The sequence below is a fragment of the Mirounga angustirostris genome, unplaced genomic scaffold (assembly GCF_029215605.1).
Source record: "Mirounga angustirostris isolate CCGP_5_RB_7025 unplaced genomic scaffold, mMirAng1.0.hap1 SCAF_7, whole genome shotgun sequence".
Classification (NCBI taxonomy): Eukaryota; Metazoa; Chordata; class Mammalia; order Carnivora; family Phocidae; genus Mirounga; species Mirounga angustirostris.
In genome coordinates this window covers 55278770-55302854 of record NW_026991715.1, presented here as the reverse complement: position 1 = coordinate 55302854, position 24085 = coordinate 55278770, and the positions used below count along the sequence as shown (strand labels likewise).

Sequence of the window (24085 nt, the reverse complement as noted above, 5' to 3'; positions counted from 1 at the left end):
GCTATATATGGCCTTTATTATATTGAAGTATATTTCCTCTCTGCCCACTTAGTTAGGAGTTTTTATCATGAATGGATGTTGAATTTTGTCAGATGCTTTCTCTGCATCTTTTGAGATGATTATATCATTTTTAGTTTTCATTTTGTTAATAGAGTGTACCATATTGATTTTGTGTATGTTAAACCATCTTTGCATCCCTGGAATAAATCCTGCTTGGCTGTTGCGAATGATCATTTTAGTGGATTGTTGAATGTAGTTTGCTAATATTTTGTTGAGGATTTTGGCATCTATGTTCACCACAGATAGTGATGTGCCTTGGTTTCAAATTATTCTATTCAAAGGTTATACTGATAGATTCTTCCTAAAGATAAAAACAGAAGATTTTCAAGTTTGCCCTGCCCATTGCTGTTTATCTTAAAAAACAAAAACAAACAAACAAACCCCTTTTTTTTTTTCTTGAAGTTTACTGGGATAATGCAAAGATTCGATTGGCAATAAGCCATAAGGAAATACTCCTGTACCAGTCAGGAATTCTGTGGCTGACCTATTGGTCCAGCCCCTTCTCCTTCGCTCATTTTCATTATAAAGGCTACTTGCTTACTCTGCCTCTCTTACACAATACTAGGCAACAAGATATAAGCACAAATGTGGTAGAAGCTTCTGGAAAAGGTTTTACTCTCCTGACAGAAAGGACAGGTACACCAGGCACTGCCCCTTCTCCCAGCTTCCGATGTAATTATATACTCTGGACCTGTGGCAGCCACACTGCAACCATAAGGAAAAAGCCAAGAAATCACTTGTTATATCAGGAGGAAAGTCTTTGCTAAAGCTTAACATCAATTTAAATATATTTAGAAACTATACATTGGAAAATCTATTTAAATATATTTAAAAATCTCTTATTAAACAATATATTTTGAGGTGATACTGCAAATAAAGTTTTCTGATATAACCAATTAAAATTAACAGATCAATCTGTATGCCTGTCTAAATGGTGATACCAAGTTCAAAACCAATTACTCCTTACCTAGCTTGCCTTGTCCTACCAGTAGGGGTACAAAGACACATAAACCAACAGATAAATTATATATTACATGTTTATTAAGGGCACAACTTTTATGTAAAATTTACATTTTATGAAAAAATCGAAAATATTTACAAAATTGTGTAAGATAGATTTGCATTGTTCTAATTACAACTCAAAGTAGTAAATAATATTTCTTAAAAACTCACATTTGTTAGAGTTCTGTGTTTACAAATTCTTGGTTAAAGAGGCAGCTACAAAGTTTATCACTATACATAAGCAAGAACCAGCTTGCTAAATACATTTCCCATTGAAAATCTACTGGTCTTTTTTATATCATTAGTGGATTTTTAAATGAAAAACAAAATCAATATAAACTCATATGGCTTCAAAATTGTAACCTGCGCCTAAATACAAATGTAGGTATGAAGACTGTGGTAATTAAGAAAGTGCAGAAGTTTAACCATTTCACTAATTTGAACATTTTCAGGTAATACTTGATTTAAAAACAAACATGGTGAGTGTAATGGTGTCAAGTCCAATAATAAAGTATTAACTGCCCATTAAAAGCTGCCCGATTACAAAGCAGTTACATTTAAGATTCCAGTAAGGGACTGTAATTGGCATTTAAAAGAACACAATATAAGAGCAATTCTCATTTCGCTCACTATGTAGTAAAGATGAACATTTCAGCAAATTGTCTTAATGTGTTGCTTTAGTCAAATCTAAATTTAGATCTGGGCTAACACTGAATATATTTAAAAAGCACATATTGTGTTATATGTATTGCTAATAAGTAGATTTTCTGCTACATTTAGTAGAGCAAGACATTACATAAGTGTCTAGTAGTAGGGGTTTTATGTTCTGTAAAGCTTAACAGAATAATTAGTGGTTTTATATAAATTATATAACACAATTTATCACTTCTACGTAAAAATGCAGGACACTGGCATTTATCCTTATAAATAAAACTCCCATTTGTAAGTTATGAAACTGTCCAAAATATTTTAAGTCTTTCAGTTAATCAGGATTTGCTACCAAGTTAGTTTTACTATTTAATATTAGTAGTTCAAGAAAGGCTTAACCCAATCCATCACTTCAAATAATCTCCCCATTTCTAGCAGGTGGCAGTTAAATAATAAAAACATATAAATTGGTAATTTTTCCAATTGTTGAAATGAAAATAACTGGCAGTACTTCTCCAATGCCAAAACTAATATTTCTTAAATGAGTTTCTCACAAAATACAAAATTCATGCTCACAACACATTCAGTAAATGTATATAAATTTCCAATGATAAACAGAATGAAGGGAAATGCCAAGTTGAGAAATAAAACAGCAGTTACCAATTAACCATTCATCAGTTTTTCAATATTTGTTTTATGATTTACATACTTAGGTGGAATAACTGAAGGTAACTTTCCCCCCTGTAAACATATGCCCTTAGGTATAGTTCTCTTTCTAGTGGCTACAGTGTTATCAACTAAAGAAGTGAGCCAGGGTTTTTAAGTACAAATTACCCTTTAGTTACTCTGAATTCCCTTTCCAACTGAGACCAAAGGTATTTACAGAAATGGCAATTATCTTGTAAAAATGCTTGACCACCCTAAGATAGAAGATCCAGACTGTGAGGGGGGGAAAGTGAGGCACGTTAATGAACACAAACTGGATAGGCACATTTCTGGCTTTTGTTATTGTTTTAAAAGGCACACATTATGTAATCCATATAAAAATAAATTAAATCTACAGCATTAATTCTTAAAAACAATCACAAATTCTATAAAGTTAACTAACTGCAGAAGTAAATTTCTCTGCGGTCTTTTGCAAGCTTATTTTAACACACATTGCACTTGAGAATTAAAAAAATCATACAAAACACCATCTACACTTTATTAATGTTTATATGAGAATCAAATTATACATTTTTTGCATACGCCTTGGGACTCTGGTCTGATTATGGCACATAACTCAATTTGATTGAGTATTCTAAATTAACATTATCCAAAACTTACAATTCAACGTTCTGTGTGTCTCCATTCATCTCAAACTTAGGAAATTTCAAAGCTATCTCTGACTCTAAAAATTAATGGAAAGCTGAATTATTTTGTGCTTGCTCTCCTGAAATTTTAGGCCTGATAATAACACTACAACTCAACATAGACACTGAAGATAATGTAAAATTTCAGCCTAGGAAAACTTCATTTTACTGAGAATCTCAAAGGTGCTTCCGGAATATGGCAGTTGATCATTAACAGTGTTGAAAATCATTTCAGTGCTATTGCTTTTGATGAGTCACTTCAAAAGTGCAATTTAATGTTTGTAATCAGTTCTCAAATATATGTAAGTTCAAAGACCTAATATAAGCTAAAACAGTGTTGGAAAGAACAGACAACACAGGATGGCAGGCCTGTAATTCTCTCGAGCCAACCAGTTTCCCAGGTCCATCAACAATCCGCCAGGTATCGTCCTGAAAAACACCAAGCAGACCCCAGCAATTACACTTTCAAATGAACTCAAAGGAGGACATTTTCACTGTTGGTACAGATACACAAACTCAGTTCCCACCTGCTGTTTACAATACATTAGAAACAGATCACAGGTGTCCGTCCAGCTGTCCGGACCATGCTTACTCTCTCCCAGGTGTTTCTCTACCTGGTACTTTGTACAAAGGTCAAAGAAGAAAGTTTCCATGACTTTAGATTACAAACTGCTTGACAACTTAATAAACAGTTGCTTAGAAACTTACTGTTCGAATATAAATGTTTCCCATGTACATTAAAAACTTAAAATCTCCCAACTTACCAGTGGCAAACCGCTTCTTTACTAAGGAAAGCCTATAACCAGTGCCTACAAGTTCAATATCTACTCCTGAGAGGGTATTTCCCTCGCTGAGGAATTGCACTGCAAGTGTGGTGGGTCTACTAGGTCCTTCTGAAAGATCAAATTTTGCTCTGAGGGACCCAGAACCTACAAGGCAAAGAATAAAAGAACTTAAATAGGGCAACATAAAATTGACACACAAACAAGTGAAGATGAACTATGTCCTATGCCAAATTCATAAAATGTATACAGTAAACAAACCATTGTCCTGTTTCCAAAGCAGACTTTATTCAATGAATCTGAATTAATTTAATCCCTGCTTCTCTCTGACTTAATAGTAAACACCCTGGTAGATTCCTACTGAGATTCAATGTGCTACATACAGACACATGTGGAAGTCGAAAGAGAAAAAGGGAGTCCATGAGGGCAGTTCAGATGGAAACCCTAGGAGGAGTACGAGTAGGAATAAAGTCAAAAGGAAATGACAGCAACTACCATATTATGGGGGTGGGAGAGGTAAAGAAGGAAAGACAGCTAAGACTGGGAAAGCTGTATCAACATCATTTTCTACTCCGCTTCTTCAAATTTAACTGGTACTATCATGCCAAATACAGCTGACCTTTAAACAACATGGGTTTGAACTATGTGGGTCCACTTAAACATGGATTTTTTTCCCCCATCAGTACAGTACTGTAAATGTATTTTCTCTTCCGATTTTCTTAACATTTTCTTTTATTTCGCTTACTTTATTTTGACGATATCTATGTATATAATAACATAGAACAGTATTTTCAACTGTTATCAGTAGAGCTTCTGGTCAACAGTAGACTATTACTAATAAAATTTTGGGGGAGTCTAAGTTATATGTGGATTTTTGACTATACGGCGCCACCAGGGTGGGTGGGGTGCAGAGGGTTCGGCACTCCTCACCCCTGCATTGGTCAAGGGTCAACTAGGTAGTTCTGAGATGCTTTCTTTTCAATATAACCATTTATTCAACATACCTCAGTCTAACCGTGTGCCAGAAACTGTAAACCAAATAATTATGATGAATATGATAAATGCTGTAAAAGAGCTCTCAAGAGCTATGGGCCCAATGTGAATTGCAGGCAGCGGTAACTACAGGTACAGAGATGGGAGACCTGAGAGAACACAGTGCCTTTAAGGGAACTGCATACATCACAGAAGAGCTGGAGAACAGGATGCAAGAGTGGCAGAAGATAAGACTAGGGTAGGAAGGAACACGTTGGAAGTATCTTTACAACTCACGATAAGAAATAATCATAGGGAGCCACTAACGATAAGGAAGACAAAAACATTTCAGATTAGTATCTCAAAAGGGGACCGAAGTATAAGATGCAAGGTAGGGAAACCAACTAAAAGTCAATAAAACAGTGTAGAACTCTATGTGACAGTTGATTAAACAGGGGATCTCAACTAGGCTAAGGGAAAGGAAAGAAGTAAATGCATTTGAAAGATATTTCAGAGTTGGGAGTCAAAAAACGGGGAAAGGAGGAGTAGTCTAGGGGCATGCTCAGGTTTCTGGTCAAGGAAAACAGATGGAATTGCCAGGTAGCAGGAGTGACGTTCTAGGATTCCTTGCACAGAAGCTGAACACCACAGAGGGAAATCTGGAGGAAGATACCATAACCGTGATCCGCCTGCAGGACTGCACCTGATGGCACAGATCAGCTGGGGGATGAACTGCTGCCTAATTCTTAACCACTGTCCAAACCCTCCTTACACTTTTACAATTCTCTTGATAGGCAATTCAATTCTGTGAAAGTTCTACTACACAGGCTAAGAGCAGCCACCTTGGCAGTGCTTAAACTTGAGAATTATTTCCTGTCCCTCTCCTGGGCATAATGCCAGAATAGAAACATATTCCTATTTTACAGCATTCTAATTTGGATATTTCTTTTTAAAGGCTGACTAACCAAATCAGAACCACATTTAAAAGATTTTAACATTTCTTCACACACTTGATACCTGAACAGCAGAGGCAAACTATTAAAATATCTGGTTAGAAAATTTGTATCTTATTTTTGAAGGAACAATTTCCCTTGTTAGTACTTAAAATAGTACGGTTTCATTAAGCAGGGGAAAAATCTATGTCCTCTCTTCCCTGCTAACTGGTTGTAAGCCCTCAATTCAAATAGGACTTCTGGTTTACTTCTAGTTTTAACTACGAATTTCAAATTTGTCTCCCCAGAAGCCATAATGCTTGAGTAAAAGTCAGCACCACTGGCACCTGAAAACAGGCAAACTTCAAGTACCAAACAGCAACAAAGGAACTGTAGATCATCTTGGCTATTTCACCAAATAGATGTTTCTCCAGTAAAAGTATGATTCAGCATGGCATGTATAAATAAATAGCCACTACAGATATGTTGCTGGTCCTTGATAAAGAAATATGTGAGAAAACCTACTGAAATGATTTATGTTTTGATCACAGTATGCTTAAAATGTTCAAAGAGAAAAAGCTTAAGCAAAACTGGAAAAGCTAAAAAAAACAAAACAAAACAAAACCTATTTAATAGGAAAAGTTATTGAAGGTTAAATTAGGCATTCAAAGGAGAGCAGGAAAGTGAAATACAATCAGAGAAAGACAATTATCATATGATCTCACTGATATGTGGAATTTGAGAAACAAAGCAGAGGATCATAGGGGGAGGGAGGGAAAAATGAAACAAGACAAAACCAGAGAGGGAGACAAACCATAAGAGACTCTTAATCTCAGGAAAAAAACTGAGTGCCTGTGATGAAGCTTGCATTGGTAGGGACATCTGAGGAAAACAAACTGAGGATTGTTGGAGTGGGAAGGATGGGGTAGCTGGGTGATGGACACTGGGGAGGGTATGTGCTATGGTGAGTGCTGTGAATTGTGTAAGACTGATGAATCACAGGGCGCCTGGGTGGCTCAGTTGGTTAAGCGACTGCCTTCGGCTCAGGTCATGATCCTGGAGTCCCGGGATCGAGTCCTGCATCGGGGCTCCCTGCTCGGCAGGGAGCCTGCTTCTCCCTCTGACCCTCCCCCCTCTCATGTGCTCTCTGTCTCTCTCATTCTCTCTGTCTCAAATAAATAAATAAAATCTTTAAAAAAAAAAAAAAAAAAAAAGACTGATGAACCACAGACCTGTACCCCTGAAACAAATAATACATTATACATTAATAAAAAGAGCAAGAGAATTCTCTTAACTTTAAGAGAAAATGAGAATAATTAAAGACTTGATGGTCCTGGAAATTAAGTTGACTTAGAGGAGACACTAGGGTGACCACCCAGCAGAGATTTTTCCTTTGCATTTTGAACACAAACAGATGGAGACTTGGTGGGAGTAAGCAATTAACTTGTTTCTCCTTAAAATAATAAGCAGAGAAGTAAAAGCTGTTGATGGTTGGTTTTACTAAGGTGATACGACTAAGAAAAGTTGTCTTAGAAAGGGGGAAGGCAAAGAAAGAGGATTTTTTAAGTCTGGAAGCTTCTGCATGATTTCTGGGAGGCCAGGACCCCAATAACAGAATGACCTAAAGGGTGTGTTAAAAGAGTTTCAGTTAGTTATCAGGTTACCCAGCAGGATAGATGGTTCTACTTGAAAATACCTAATAAAGTAAATTGACTGCATACGCATTTACATAGTTTTTATAAAGTTACAGCGAAACAAATGCTTTTTCTTACAAAGAAAGCATATTCAATCTAGAGGGGAAATGTGTTCTGAATATCAACTGGTGCACTCTTATTTAAGGTATTAACTTCCACCTAGTGGTCAATTCTAGAACTGAAGGCATGAAAGTCCAAGAAAAAACTTTCCATAAAAATGCCTAAAAAATCCATTTTCAGGGGCACTGCATTACAAACAAAAAAGCATATACACTTACCTCCATTTTCTGATTTCTCTGAAATACCAGAGAGTTTCCAAAAGGCTTTCATTTGTTCTGCATTCCTGTAAGAACAAGTATCTTCAGATTAAGTGTCCAGTATAGTGCCTTATAGGATGGGCAGTCAAAAAATAAATGTATTTTAAATATTTCGCCAGAACAACTATAGGGCTAAATTTACTTTTAGTATTACCTGGTGAAGATGTGTTCATGATATAATATAATGCTAATATCTTAATGGAAATTTACTAGATTACAAAGTTTCTTCTGGTCAGAGAGAGGAAAACTGAATGTATAGGTGGTTCGGTACCTCCATTACTAAAGGAGAAGAAAATTTTATTAAACAGTGAAGCAAATAGAGTGTCAGAATCTCATATTAATAAAGGGAACAAGAGAAGAAGTTAAGAGATGAGAGTTACTAAACTAGTAAGACAGGTGTCCTTACAGATATGCTAGATGTTATATATAACTCTGCAAAGTAATTATCTTTTTTTTTTTTTTTAAGAAAAATAAAGTTTACAGAGGTTAAGCAATTTGCCTAAGGGTAAAGTTGTACTGTATCATTCAGGTCTAGGTGGTGACAGCAAACCCACTTCTGGAATGAGGCTACTGGGATTAGACTAATAGGATGAACAGCATCTTTCATACATACCATGGTTTCCATGGTAAAATGCACTAAAACTTTCCAAACTTACAAGACAACTTTGAGAACTTAGGTTCTAGAAGTTGGGACTTGGAGGAGAAATTTAGCAGGAATTCAGAAATCTAAAATTTACCATATTGCAGGGGGAAGGGACTGCATGTTTGTGACTCCTCCATCCACAGGTACCACCACCTGTATGTTGGAAAGCACACTTGGTGCCACCATAGCTTCTGGGTTGTACTTATAATCCACTCTAAGATCTGTGGTGCCAGCACTGCATTTCCAGTATGTTGCAAGATTTAGAGGAGTGGACTGAATACCATTCGATGATACCTTTAAAGAGAAAAAAACCCAAGAAAGTTTTTTGCCCCCAAAGTAAACAAGTCATGCTAATGAGATGTATACATGACCACAAGAGTCTTGGAATCAGAAACAATGACGGAAATACTGCTAGGAAGAATAAAGCAGGTTCATCTCAAAGGAGTAAGAGTCACTCTCCAAGTGTGGATCTAGGACTACATACATCAAAATATCCATGATATTTGTGCAAAATACACATTCCTGGAGATCCAGAGAATCTGACTCAGAAGCTTAGGTGCAAGGTCCAGAAATAAGTATGATATCAGGTGATTCTTATTAATGCATGTAACTTTTGAGTATCTCTCAATATCCAACACAGAATTCTAAGATTCCTTATGAATTTAAGAAAATTAAATTTAAAAAGATAAATTATGCAATATTGCAAGTTGAGAATTAGAATACTTCCAACTGCAAGTGTTTAATTTTAACCACATGACCCATAGTAAATGGTGCAATTCTTTTCCATTCTTTAGTTCCCTGCTCAAATAACTCCTTTTTAATGAGACCTACCCTGATCACCCTGTCTAAATTTACACTAATATTACATTTTCATTCTTCTTTATTCTGCACACTTTGCCTTTTCTCAGTAACATACATTATTATCTACTTACTCTATATACTGTCTATCTTTCATGCTATTCCTAGTAAACAAGCACTGAATAACATTTACAGAATTAATAATAATGGGGCGCCTGGGTGGCTCAGTTGGTTAAGCGACTGCCTTCAGCTCAGGTCATGATCCTGGAGTCTCAGGATCGAGTCCCGCATCAGGCTCCCTGCTCGGCGGGGAGTCTGCTTCTCCCTCTGACCCTCCTCCCTCTCATGCTCTCTGTCTCTCATTCTCTCTCTCTCAAATAAATAAATAAATAAAATCTTAAAAAAAAAAAAATCTTTCTAAAAAAAAAATAATAATAATGAATACTTGCAATAAACTTTAAGCCCATTTACGTGGCAGCACTTTTTAAAGTATTTATTTTCTAGAAACACAAGCCATTTTAATACCATTACTCTATTAAAAATTCAGATAGTATGGGGGCAAGGAGGGCAGCACCTGGGTGGCTCAGCTGGTTAGGCATCTGCCTTGGATTCAGGTCATGATCTCAGGGTCCTCGCATCAAGTGCTGCGTTGGGCTCCCTGCTCAACGGGAAGCCTGCTTCTCCCTCTATACCCCTCCCCCACCCCTTGTGCTCACTCTAATAAATACAATCCTAAAAAAAATTTCAGATGAAATAGGAAACTTATCCCTTGACATTCTTACTCCCCATTGTTAACACCGTGGTACATTTCCTTACACACTTGGTAGGTATGCATACATGGATCTCATTCTTTTTAAAGGCTGTAGTAACTCATTTAATGAATCTCTTCTGTAGATGTGTACTTAAGTGGCTTCCATAAAATGCTGCAGTGAATATCCTTCGTACCTTAATCTTTGTTTTTTGCCCATTTTTGTGATATTTGAAGAACTGATTTCTTGAGGTGGAATTGCTAAATTAAAGGTTCAACTATTCAGGGGCACCTGGGTGGCGTAGTCATTTGAGCATCAGACTTTTGTTTTGGCTCAGGTTGTGATCTCAGGATCTTGAGATGGAGCCCCGTGTTGGGCTCTGCACGCAGGACAGAGTCTGCTTGAAATTTTCTCTCTCTCTCCCTCTGCCCCGCCTCCTCGTGCTCTCTCTCTCTCTAAATAATTCTTTAAAAATTTGACTATTCATCAATCTAATTCAACAACCTAAAAGAACTGCTTTCTAATCAGTCTGATTAACTTGTACACCTTCTAACAAGTGGTCACACCTCTCTTAATAGAGCAATCTTGCCCATTTTTGTCAATTAATGGGCTAAAACTGGTATCTCACTGTTGTCTTAATATTCATTGCTCTGATTACTACTGACATGGAGCATCTTCTGGAAGTTACCTATCTATTGAGTTAATCACCTTTTACTTATTAATTTATAAGGTTTACAGTAACCCTTTGGTCTTATATATTACAAATACTTTTTTGTAATCCAGATTAAATATGGATTCTATTTAAGTATTTGTTTTAACAAAAAGAGTTTATATACACTGATTTATTTGTTGTCAAAGATCTCACTCATTCATGGCTTCTGGGTTTTGTATTACACTTAGCTCTTGACATTTCAAGATGAAAATATGTAAAATATATATAGTTATACATATATACACACACTTGCATATATACCCATAGATTTATATTCACCCATGATTTATTTTAGTAACTTTATGGTTTCATCTTTTACTATTATTGATATATGCAGATTTTATTTTGTTTAAAGGTATGAGTTAGGGATTCAGTGAATTTTTTCCCAAATCTCCAGCCTGATGCCCCAGTACCATTTATTGAAAAACTCATCATTTCCACATTGCCTTGAAATGCTAATTGGTCAAGTAAGTTTTCCATTTATTCTTAGATCCATTTCTGGACATACTCTTCCTTTGATCTGGCCATCTCTTCTGCCAGTTCCAAACTACTATAAATACTGTCACCTTACAAAAAGTTTTCCCATTAAAACTCAAACATTACTCCACATTACCATTTAAGACATTTAACTGATTATTCCAAGCCTTATTCTTCCAGAGAACCTGAAAATGACTGTCAAGTTTCTAAACACCAATACATACACACTTCTACTAGGTTTATGATCAGGATTACATTAAATTTATAAGTTATTTTAGAAACACCTAAACTGTTTACAACATGACTCTTCATCTGAATAAAGCACTCCTTTATAATTATATTCAGCTCAGTAGAGATTGTTAGGTTTTTTTCCAAATTGGTTTTTATTGTTGTTGTTCACTGTGGCTATAGGAAAGGATGGTTTTAACAGATTTTTAAAAGGATTTTTATTGTGGTATATTGACATGAATTTCAGTCAGACAACATAAACATTCAATATTTGTATACACTGCAAAATAATCACAATTATTTTTTCTCATGATGAGGATTAAGATCTACCCTCTTAGCAACTTTGAAATATGCAATACAGTTTTACTAACCTTAGGACACTGTTATCTTCCATCCCCATGACTTATTTTATAACTGGACGTTCGTACTTTTGAATCACTTCACCCATTTTGCCTACCCCCCTGAACCCTCTATTTGGCAACCAACAATCTGTTCTCTGATCTCTGAGCCTGGCATTTTGTTTTTTAAGTTCCATATATAAGTGGGATTATACCGTATTTGTCTTTGTTGGTCTTATTTCACTTAGCATAACGCCCTCAAGGTCCATCCATGATGTTACAAATGGCAAGATTTTATTCTTTATTATGGCCAAGTAATAGTCCATTATATATATATATATATACTACATCTTATTTATGCTTTCATCTATTGAGGGACACTTGGGTTGTTTCCATGTCTAGGCTATTGTTAATAATGCTACAGTACACATGGAAGTGAAAATGATTTGTTAATTAGCGTTTTTGTTCAGACAGGTATCTAGAAGTCCAACTGCTAAATCACATGGTAGTTCTTTTTGATTTTTTTTTTTTTTTTTTGAGGAATCTCCATACTGTTTTCCATAGTGGCTGCACTAATTTACATCCCCACCAACAGTACACGAAGATTCTTTTTTCTCCATATCCTCTCCACAACTTATAAATTCTTGTCTTTTTAATAACAGCTATTCTAACACGTGTGAAGTGATATTTCATTGTGGTTTTGATTTGCATTTCCCTGACTAGTGATGTTGAGCATCTTTTCATGTGCCCTACCGACCATCTGTATGTTTTCTTTGGAAAAATGTCTATTCATATCCCATAGCCATTTTATAATCCAGTTGTTGGCTATGAATTCTTTTGGGTATTAACTCTTATCAGGTTGATTTGCAAATACTTCCTCCCAGTAAGTAGGTTGCCTTTTCTTTTTCTGATCATTTCCTTTGCTGTGCAGAAGCTTTCTAATTTGAGGTAGTCCCACTTGTTTATTTTTGCTCTTGTTGCCTTTGCTTTTGGAGTCTGATCCAAAAAATCATTGCCAAGGCCACTGTCAGGGAACTTAGCCACTTTTTTATTCTTCTAGGAGTTTTATGGTTTCAGGTCTTAAATTCAAGTACATGGACATTTTGAGTTGATTTTCGAGTACGGTATAAGACAGGGGCCCAGTTTGATTCTTTACCAGATAGCTGTCCAGTTTTCCCCACACATTTATTGCAGAGCTACCCTTTCCCCATTGTATATTCTTGGCTCCTTTGCTGCAAATTAATTGAATATGTATGCATTGATTTATTTCTGGACTCTATTTGGTTCCAGTGATCTATGTGTCTGTTTTTATGGCCATGCCATACAGTTTGGACTCCTAGAGCTTTGTAATACCATTTGAACTCAGGGAGTGTGATACCTCCAGCTTTTTTTTTCTCAAGATTTCTTTAGCTGTTTGGGGTCTTTTGTGGTTCTACACAAATTTTAGTACTGTTCGTTCTATTTCTGTGAAAAATGGCATTGAAACTTCAGGGAGTGCACTGAAATTCTACATAGCTTTGGCTATTATGGATATTTTAACAATATTCTTCCAATCCATGAACATGGAATATCTTTCCATTTATTTGTGTCACCTTCAATTTCTTTCATCATTGTCTTACAGTTTTCAGTGTAAAGGTCTTTCACCTCCTTGGTTAAATTCATTACTAGGCATTTTATTCTTTTGAAGCAACTGTAAATGGGATTGGTTTCATAATTTTTTTTTTTTTTCTGTAGTTCACTATTGCTGTACAAAAATGCAAAAGATTGGGGCGCCTGGGTGGCTCAGTCGGTTAAGCGTCTGCCTTCGGCTCAGGTCATGATCCCAGGGTCCTGGGATCAAGCCTCGCATCAGGCTCCCTGCCCAGCAGGAAGCCTGCTTCTCCCTCTCCCACTCTCCCTGCTTGTGTTCCCTCTCTCGCTGTATCTCTCTCTGTCAAATAAATAAACAAAATCTTTAAAAAAAAAAATGCAAAAGATTTCTGTATATGGATTTATATGGATTTTGTATCCTGCAACTCTACTGAATGTATTAGTTATCGTAAGTTTTTTTGGTGGAGTCTTCAGGGTTTTCTACATATCACATCATCTGTAGTGACAATTTTACTACTTTTACAATTTGGAAGCATTTTACCTTTTTCTTGCCTAATTGCTCTGGCTAAGACTTAAAATAGTACACTGAATTAAACTGTTGAGAGTAGGCATCCTTCTGTTATTCCTAATCTTAGAGGAAAAGCTGTCTGCTTTTCCCCATTGCATATGATGTTAACTGTGGGTTTGTCCCATATGGCCTTTATTCTGTTGAGATACATTTCCTCTATATTCAGTTTGTCTGGAGTTTTCATCATAAATGGATGTTGAATTTTGTCAAATGGTTTTCCTGCATCTACTGAGATGATATTTTTATACTTCATTTTGTTGTTAACCATGTTAGTTGATTTGTCAAAGTTGAACCATCATCCTTGTTATCTCCAGAATAAATCCCACTTAATCATGGTGTATGATCCTTTTAAGGTACTGCTGAATTTGGTTTGCGGACATTTAGTTGTAGATTTTTGTATCTATGTTCATCAGCAATATTGGCCTATAATTTTTTCTTGTGGTATCCTTGTCTGGCTTTGGTATCAGTGTTGGCCTCAATGCTGGCCTCATAAAATGAATTGCTGCCTTCTCTTTTTTTTTTTGGAACGGTTTGATAAGGATCAGTATTAATTCTTCTTTGAATGTTTGGTAGAATTGTCTTGGACTTTTGTTGCTGGGACGTTTTTGATTACTGATACAGTCTCTTTACTAGTAACTGGTCTATTGAGATTTTCTACTTCATCAGGATTTAGTCTTACAAGGCTGTATGTTTCTAAAAATTGATCTGTTGCTTCTAGGTTGTGCAATTTTTTGGCATAAAATTGTTCATAGTGGTCTCTCATGACTCTTTGTATTTCTGTGGTATAAGTTGTAAGGTCTCCTCTTTTATTTCTGATTTTATTTATTTGAGCCATCTCTCCTTCTCTCTTGGTGAGTCTAACTAAAAGTTTATCAATTTTGTCTTTTAAAAGAACCAGCTTAGTTTTTTCTACTGTATTTTTAATCTGTATTTCATTTCTGCTCTTTGTTACTTCCATTATTCCACTAACTTTGGTTTCATTTTCTAGTTCTCTGATGTGTAAAGTTAAGTTTGAGATTTTTCTTGTTTCCCAGGTAAGCATTTATTGATACAAACTTCCTTCTTAGAACTGCTCTGGCTGCATTCAATAAATTTTTGTGTTGTATTTCCATTTTCATTTGTTTCGAGAGAATTTTTAATTTCTCTGTTGATTTATTCATTGACCCAATGGTTCTGTAGCATTTTTTTTTTAATTTTTGCAAAAGATTTTATTTATGTATTTGAGAAAGAGAGCAAAAGAGCGAGCGAGCAATCGAGCACATGAGCAGGGGGAGGGGTAGAGGGAGAGGGACAAGCAGACTCCCTGCTCAGCAGGGAGCCCGACGCAGGGCTCAGTCCCAGGACCCTGGGATCATGACCTGAGCCGAAGGCAGACGGTTAATGACTGAGCCACCCAGGTGCCCCTGCAGCATACTGTTTAAACTCCACGTATCTGTGAATTTTCCAGTCTTCTTCCTTTAATTGATTTCTAGTTACATATCATTGTGCTCAGAAAAGATGCTTGATAAGATTTCATTCTTTTTAAATTTATTAAGACTTGTTTTGTGGCCTAACCTACGATCTATCCTGGAGAATGTTCCATATGCACTTGAGAAAAATGTATATTCTGGCTTTTGGATGGAATGTTCTGTATATAGCTTTTAAGTCCATCTGGTCTAACATGTTATTTAAGAACAATGTTTCGGCTAGATGATGTAAGTGGGGTATTACATTCCCCTATTATACTGCTATCAATTTTTCCCTTTAGGTCTCATAATATATGCTTCATATATATATTCAGGTGCTTCAATGCTGGGTGCATATATTACATCGTAGTGGTGGACTGACACCTTTATCACTATATAATGTCCTTCTTTGTCTCTTAATTCCTCTTATTTTAGAGTCCATTTTGTCTATTAACCTACCCCAGCTTTCTTTTGGTTTCTATTTGCATGGAACATCTCTTTCATCCCTTTAACTTTGGTCTTATATCTGAAGTGAGTCTCTTACAAGCAGCATATAGATGTTTTTATTATTTTTAATCCATTCAGCTATTCTGTCTTCTGATTAGAGAATTTAGTCCATTTACAGATTATTGATAGCTATGTACTTACTGGCATGTTGTCAACTGTTTCCTGGCTGTTTCTATAGTTTGTCTCTGTTTCTTTCTTCTCTGTGCTCTTCCTTTGTGGTTTGAGGACTTTATTTACTGGCATGCTTAAATTCCTTTCTCATTTTTTGTGTATCTACTATAGGTTTTTGCTTTGTAGTTACCCTGGGGCTTACATATAACAACCTATATTTAGAACTATTTTAAGTTGAGAACCACTGAAGTTTGAAGATATTCTAAAGCTCTACCTTATTTTTAGTCTCCCCCCACTGACATTTGATGTTTTTGATGTCACATTTTATCTTTATCTAGTGTATCCCTTAACTAATTACTGTATAGTTATTTTTACTATTTTTGTTTTTTAATCCTCATGCTACCTTTATAAGTAATTAATCCACTACACCTTTACCATATGCTTACCTTTGCCAGTGAGATTTATACTTATATTTGTTTTCTTATTAATTAGTGCCCTTTTTTTTCAGCTTAAAGTCTTTTTAACATTTGTCAGGTTGGTTTAGTTGTAATGAACTTGTTTACCTTATGCTTATCTAGAAAACTCTTTCTCCTTCAATTCTAAATGCTAACTTTGCAGGGTAGAGTATTCTTGGTTGGAAGCTGTTTTCTTTCAGTACTTTGAATGTATCCTGCTGTCCCCTTTCTGGCCTGCAATGTTTGTGCTGAAAAACATGCTGACAGTCTTATGGGGGTGGGGGGTTCGGTTCCCCCTACATGTAACAAGTGGTTTTTCTCTTGCTACTTTTAAGACCTCTTTAACTTTTGGTATTTTAATTACAAAAGGTCTTGGTGTAAGTCTCTTCGGGATCATCTAACTTGGAACCTTCTGGTCTTCCTGGATCTGGATGTCTGTTTCCTTCCCCAGATTAGGAAAGTTTTCAGCTATTACTTCTTCAAGTAAGTTCTTTGTGCTTTTCTCTACCCTCTCCTCCTTCAGGAACACTTACAATGCAAATGTTAGTCTGCTTGATGTTGCCCCTTTAAGACCCTTGAGCTATCCTCACTTTTTTCATTCTTTTTGCTGCTCTGATTGGGTGAGTTCCACTGTCCTCCTTCTGCTCCATCTAATCTGTTGTTGAACGCCTCTAGTTTCTCAGTCATGTATTGTATTTTTCAGCACTGTGACTTACATTTGATATTCGATACGTTCTTATATTTTCTATTTCTTTGTTAAAGTTCTTTGTCCATCCATTCTTATCCCAAGTTCAATGAGCATCTTTATGACCATTTCTTTGAGCTCTCTATCAGGCAAATTACTTACCTCCATTTCATTAAGGCTTTTTTCTGAAGTTTTTATCTTGTTCTTTTATTAGAAACATTCTTTTGTTTCTCGATTTTGCTTGACTCTGTTTCTACGTATAAGATGAAATAGCCACCTCTCCCAGGCTTGAAGGAGTAGCCTCATGTAGATGAACCTTAACATCCAACCTTGCTAACTGCTACTTGTCTCTTGACATTTCGTGATTATCCAAGCAGCTTGTTCTTTTTAATTTTTTTATTTTTATTATTTTTATTATTTTTTTAAAGATTTTATTTATTTATTTGAGAGAGAGAGAACACATGAGAGGGGGGAGGGTCAGAGGGAGAAGCAGACTCCCTGCCGAGCAGGGAGCCCGATGTGGGACTCGATCCAGGGACTCCAGGATCATGACCTGAGCCGAAGGCAGTCGCTTAACCAACTGAGCCACCCAGGTGCCCAGCTTGTTCTTTTTTAATAGCTCCCAATTGTTGGAAGGTGTGCCAAGACCTGTCATTATCCCAAAGGAGGTAATCTCAGCACCTACACTGAGACTGATTGGAAGGAAGCCAAACCATCAGGCAGCAGCTTTTGAATAAAGCAAATATACACAGTCTTGTAAGACCACAAGCATAAGACCTGCTAGCCACCAGACCAGGCAATCTACAGGTATCTGCTAGGCAAGAGCTGAAAAAACCAGGGCTCCAGACAAGTGTATAATCTCCTTCGTGGAGGATACCAGCAAGCTGTAGCAAGACAGAGGGAGAGTGCAAAAATGACATTGTTCAGCCTATGTTCCCTGGATGGTAAAGATGGTACCCACTTAAAAAAAAAAAGTCTGAGGGCGCCTGGGTGGCTCAGATGGTTAAGCGTCTGCCTTCGGCTCAGGTCATGATCCCAGCGTCCTGGGATCGAGTCCCGCATCGGGCTCCCTGCTCCTTGGGAGCCTGCTTCTCCCTCTGCCTCTCTCTCTCTGTCTCTCATGAATAAATAAATAAAAAATCTTTAAAAAAAAAAAAAAAAAAAAAAGTCTGAAATAAAAGAATGTGTGTGTATATACATGTATATGTGTGTGTGTGTGTGTGTGTGTGTGTATGGCACCTGCCAGCTTTCATAAGTTAGCACTAAAATGCTGCCCACTAGCTCCTCTGTCCCTGGAGAGTATCCCCTATAGGCCCCTGCCTCACTGGTTCACATTTTATGATTAGCAAATGAATCTCTTTCACACATAGTCTGGGTACGTTTTGAATGGCTGCCTCTGCCCTGGTCCCTAGGGTGAGTGAATTTCTGTGAGAGCCCTCTAAAAGCTGTTTCTCAGATCACTATAGCCCTGGGTATCAGGGGCATGAACTCTGTTGCTTTCCAAAGCTAGATGTTCTGGGGGCTCTTCTCTCAGGTACAGGTCTTAAAAGTTGGGGTGCCTGATGTGCGGTAGGAACCTTTCACTCAGGAAGAAGCTCCAGGTATGTGAGTTCCCTTCTGATTGTAGACTGCAGTGCTGGAGGTGGGGTCTGTGGGGAGACTGGGTCTCAGCCTCTCCTGCATGCTTCCATGTGACCCTTTTCTTGTTTGCTAACGTGAAGGAACTGTTCAGGTAGTTTTCAGGTCTTTTTTAGAGGAAATTGTTCCAGATATAGCTGTAGATGTGGTGTGTCCATAGAAGGAGGAGAGTTTAGGATCCTCCTATGTTGCCATCTTATACTACCTCTCCAACTCTGATTAGTTTTTTTTTTTAATCATTTTTTCTGCATTAGAATTCCTAACTGGTTATTTAAAATGCAACTAATTTTTGCATTAAACTCAACTTTACTAAAAGTCTTATAGCAAATAGCTTTTCAATTGATTCCCTTGGGTTTTTCAGGAATGTAACATCACTTGTAAGTAATATCTGGGTTCTTCCTTCCAGTATTTATTACTGCTTACTTTATTCTCTTGTCTACCTGTTCTAACACCTCCAGAAAAATCTTATAAGGTGTCTTTGCCATTCCAGACTTTAACTGCTTTATGTGTTTCATTATTAAGACTGATGTTGCTGGTCTTTTCAGGTTAAGGACAAATTCATGTATTTATATTTACTCAGTATTTTAATCAGGAATAGATGGTGAATTTGATCATCTGTTTCCTTTGGCTTAACAGATTTTATTTTGAAATATCTTTAGGGATGCCTGGGTGGCTCAGTTGGTTAAGGGTCTGCCTTCGGCTCAGGTCAGGATCCCAGGGTTCTGGGATGGAGTCCCACATCAGGGCTCCCTGCTTGGCAGGGAGCCTGCTTCTCCCTCTGCCGCTCCCCCTGCTTGTGCACACTCTCTCTCTGACAAATAAATAAATAAAAATCTTTAAAAAAAAAAAAAAAGATGCTAGCTTAAAGAAAGAAATATCCTTAATTCCTGGAATAAACCTCATTTGGCCATGACCTATTACTCATTTAATCTGTGAGATTCTATTTCTTAATATTTCAACTTAGGACTTTTATAAGGATAAGACACTCACCTGATACTTTAATACATCTACATTATAGTAAGAAGCAGCTGGATTTTGCTCTGATAGCTTCTTGAGGTAGATAGTAACAGCTTGCATGTTCATCCAAAAATCTTTTGTGTTAGAATCACACTGCGATGGATCACTGTATGCGTAAGAAATATTTTTGTTATTTTATCTGACTTGGCTTTATCCTTTGCCTCTGTATTGTCATTTGGTAACCTAGGAAAGACTACGTAGGAATAACCCAAAAGTAGGGAAAACTAAAGTTAGGGGGATAAAGAACAGAACATAGCAGAAACTTCCTTGAACAATGAAATAATGGGAGGGAGAGAAGGATTTAACAACTACCACTATCCCCACCCAAGACACACACAGGCAGTAGAAGGCTGTATTGTCACCCAACTCAATTATTATTGCTTCAATAAAGAAGGAAAAGTTTTATAGGAATTTCACCTTCAAAACAAAAGTACACAAACCTGAACACAAGTTGTGCATTTGGAAGAATTTGCTCTAGTCTGCTGATATTTTTCACCCTGAAGCATAGCACAGCTGGAGATGGATTGCTAGTGAAGACCTTAATAATTCCACTTGGGAATGATATTGTCATGTCACCAGTGATCTTCACAATACACCTGAAATTAGGGAGTTGGAAATTTTTAAGTGGTGTATATAAGGCGTTGTAATATACACTTAAAACATACTTGGTTAAAAAGGACACATAAAATCTTTCATCATAATTAATTATATTGAAAAAATAATTGGTATTTAAAAAATGATGGTATGTGAAATGGCATACGCATGTATCCTCATCTTTGCTTAGACTTAAACTCCAAACTCCAAACACAAATGCAAGCATAAAGATCATACTCCTTCACTTGTTTGTGGAAACCATCCCCTGGCTGTACTATAAGGACACTGCTTCCTTGGTAACACTATCCTGGATCCACTCGCAGCTTTTTTTCCCTGAAAAACCCCACAGAGTCCTGGGCCTGACAGTGGCAGTGGGAGATGTCTTCCTTGCTTCTCACTGCCCCTTCCAACTCTCTATTCCTACTTCCTTCCTAAAAACCTCCAGCCTCTTTTATAACCCAAACCATCAAACTATACTACTTGGTATTCCATCCCTTTCAAGTTACCGTCAATACTCCCTTTAATTTTCCTGAAAATTTTAGCTCTTGGCCCACTGTCAGTCTGTCTCTGTACCACTACTCCTATCTTAATTTTTAGCAATTTCAATATCCACACAGATAATCCTCCTAATATTTTGGTCACCTAGTTCTCAGCCCCTTACCTCCATTGATCCTGTCTTCCAGACTACCTCAGACACACCACAGCCCCTCCATCATCTCAATTTCAGCATCCCCACTCCTCTAACGGCCATCTCCTCTTTCCCCGGCTCATTCTGTCTAGTACCATATCTCCAACAAGTCTCCAACCTCCTCAAAGCTTCCACAATCCACTGTTCCTACTACCTTTTCACTCATTCCTTCAGATCCCCATTTCCTCATCTCTTGGGATTTCCTGGTCCATCACTGTGCAATGCTACCTCTTCTCATACCTTCTTTCTCCTCCAACCTGCAATATTCCTTTCCCCTACCCATAGCCATTGACTTTAAATTTTCCTGAGGAAATAAAATCAGGAGAGAACTTACTCAGTCTCACAACTGCACTCCTACTTGACTCTGTATTCGTACCTTCCCTCCTGTTTCAACAGATGATCAGTCTATGCACCTAAGGCCAATCTCACTGCTCCTGCATTGATGCTCATCTCCTTCTACATATCAAAGGACTTCACTCATGGAATTGTACCCTTTCCTGCAAGTTCAATTTTTTCCAAAAATAATGGATCTTTCCCATTAGTGTACAGACATGATAAAATGTGTATCATCTTTTAAAAAATGAACTAAAATTAATAAAAACTTTTTCTGATTCTATCAATCATTTCTCTGCTGTTACCACTCCACCTCTCTCCTTCCACTTGGAGCAAAACATCTTGAAAGTTTTCTACACTTGCCCTTTTCAAATATAGTCATATTTGCATCATCTCCTACTCTTGAACTCCCTCCAAGCATGCTTTCATCTCCAGCACTCAACTAAAATCACTCTTGTAAATGTCACCAATGAGTTCCATAATGTCAAAGGTCCATTTTTCCTGATGTATCATCAGCATCAGTTCATCCCTCACGAAAGGGTTTTAATTCACTTCATTTCTGGGACACTGCTCTACTGGTTCTCTCCTCACCTCTCTTGCTGCATGCTGTATCAAATTCCTTTACCAAATCACTGTCATCTTCCTATTTTCGAAACACTGAAGGGAGCCAGAGTTCTCATCAGATCTCTTCTGTATTCCCTTAGGCCTGTGGCTTTCAGGATTGTATACAAATTAATGACTACTAAATACTTTATCTCTCGCCTAAGATCTATTCCCTGAACTCCAGAATCATGTATTTAGTTGTTTTAATAAGTACTTTAAACTTACCAATCTCCTCCCTTCCCAAATCTTGACAACCCTTGTTTTCAAAAGGAATTCAATATCGCATTATTACTCACGATTTCCTCAGCTAATAACCTTATTTAAGCTGCCATCATCTCTCACCTGGACTGCTGTGGTTAACCTTCTCTCTCTGCTTGTACTCTGGCTCCTTCTAGTTTATTCTCCATATGGCAGCCACAGTGCTCCTTCAAAAACCTAAGTAACCTCATCATTTCTCTGCTCAAAAGCCTTCACTGGTTTCCCACCTTGCTCAAAATAAACTCCAAACTCACCATGGTCTACAATTCCCAACCTGATCTGGTCCCGCTAAGGACTTATCTTTGACTACTCCTTTGCTAATTTCAACTTAGTGACGTAATATTCTCTTTGCTGTTCATCGAATATGCCAAGCACGCTCTGCCCTCAGACATCTGCATGGTTTGCTCCACAATATCTTTGAAACATCTTAAATTTAACATCAAAAAGGTTTTCTTTGGGGGCACCTGCGTGGCTCAGTCGTTAAGGGTCTGCCTTCAGCTCAGGTCATGATCTCAGGGTCCTGGGATCGAGCCCCGCATCGGGCTCCCTGCTCTGCGGGAAGCCTGCTTCTCCCTCTCCCACTCCCCCTGCTTGTGTTCCCTCTCTAGCTGTATCTCTCTCTGTCAAATAAATAAATAAAATCTTTAAAAAAATGGTTCTCTCTGATCATTTTATCTAAAAAAAAAAAAAAAAGTAGCCCTCTATTGTAATTTTGTCTCCTCTTACCCTAGTTTATTTTTCTTCATAGCATATATATCAATACCACTCCCTTTCATGTTGTTCAACATGTAATTATCCATCAATTACTCAAGTGTGGAGGATACATCAATATAGAAAAAGTTCTCTAAAAGTTTTGCATTACCGTAAGAGAAAACTAATAAGCTGATTCTCACATAATACAAGCTTATAACAGTGTCTTTCTTACACATAGTAAGCACTCAAATATTTAATGAATGAATGTATGCTGAATGAGTACGGTTATACATGAAAAGTAGGGGTGGTCATTCACCAAAACATTTTCTTAAAAGAAGGGGGTTAAACCAATTCCTTGACAAGAGTTTCATAAATGAGACATATATTCTAGGTCTCTCTGGCAAATATAACACTTTACCAAAGATATACATTAAACCAAGATTCAGAGTTCTATCCCCTTCTCGTCAGCTGCCATCATCCTGCTCTATAGACATGTCAAACAACAGATGGGTCGTAATGGTCATAAACCTTGGGCAAGAATATAAATAAACTGGGGGGATAAAGCCATTAATACTGATTATAGTGATTTTTTTTTTTTTAAGACAATGGCTAAATGACTATATTTGATAGCAAAAAAGGCAGGTAAATAAATAACAGAAAACTCTATTACAGAATCAAAATGTAACTCTGAAAATTTACCACTAGGCCCTCTCCCCACCAAACACATGCACACACACACACATCTTTTTAAAACTAACTTGGTGGGATCTGCTCCTTTAAAATAGGCATTAACAGATTCTGTGAGGGCAACTGCCACAGGTAAGGTGTCTTGATTTCCAAGGCTGACAGGGCTGGGACCTCGTGACACACCTAGAATACATATAATTCATTTGTTAAATCCTACATAAACACATTTATAAAATTCATCAAGACAGGTAAAGTCACAATGTTAGCTTGTCACAAATGACTCTATTACTGGTTCCATTGATGGCTCATGTATAAATCTGGAGGTTAAGAAATAGAGCATAAAACACATTGGAACGTAATACAGAGGACAAAAAAAGTCAGGAAAACACATCACACTGACTTCTTTTAAATGAAATGACACTGAACACTGGGGTTAAGGAATATCAGAACCCTTCCCCTGAAGAACTAAAATTACTAAAACATTTCTTCACAACCCTTCAGATACTAAA

At 37.1% G+C, this 24085-nt stretch overlaps 1 protein-coding gene across 1 annotated transcript in view; it reads right to left on the bottom strand.

Annotated features, from left to right (window-relative positions):
* Positions 1-1079: 1079 nt before the first annotated feature.
* The window catches only part of FCHO2 (FCH and mu domain containing endocytic adaptor 2), a 128077-nt gene continuing 105071 nt past the window's right edge, over positions 1080-24085 (bottom strand). The window contains exons 20-26 of the mRNA XM_045889906.3: positions 23648-23759; positions 20161-20316; positions 19694-19826; positions 8497-8696; positions 7721-7785; positions 3827-3991; positions 1080-3491 (exon numbers count right to left, since the gene is read on the bottom strand). Coding sequence (XP_045745862.2) covers positions 3469-3491; positions 3827-3991; positions 7721-7785; positions 8497-8696; positions 19694-19826; positions 20161-20316; positions 23648-23759 — 854 coding nt within the window. The 3' untranslated portion in view covers positions 1080-3468. The remainder of the gene's footprint in view (positions 3492-3826; positions 3992-7720; positions 7786-8496; positions 8697-19693; positions 19827-20160; positions 20317-23647; positions 23760-24085) is intronic.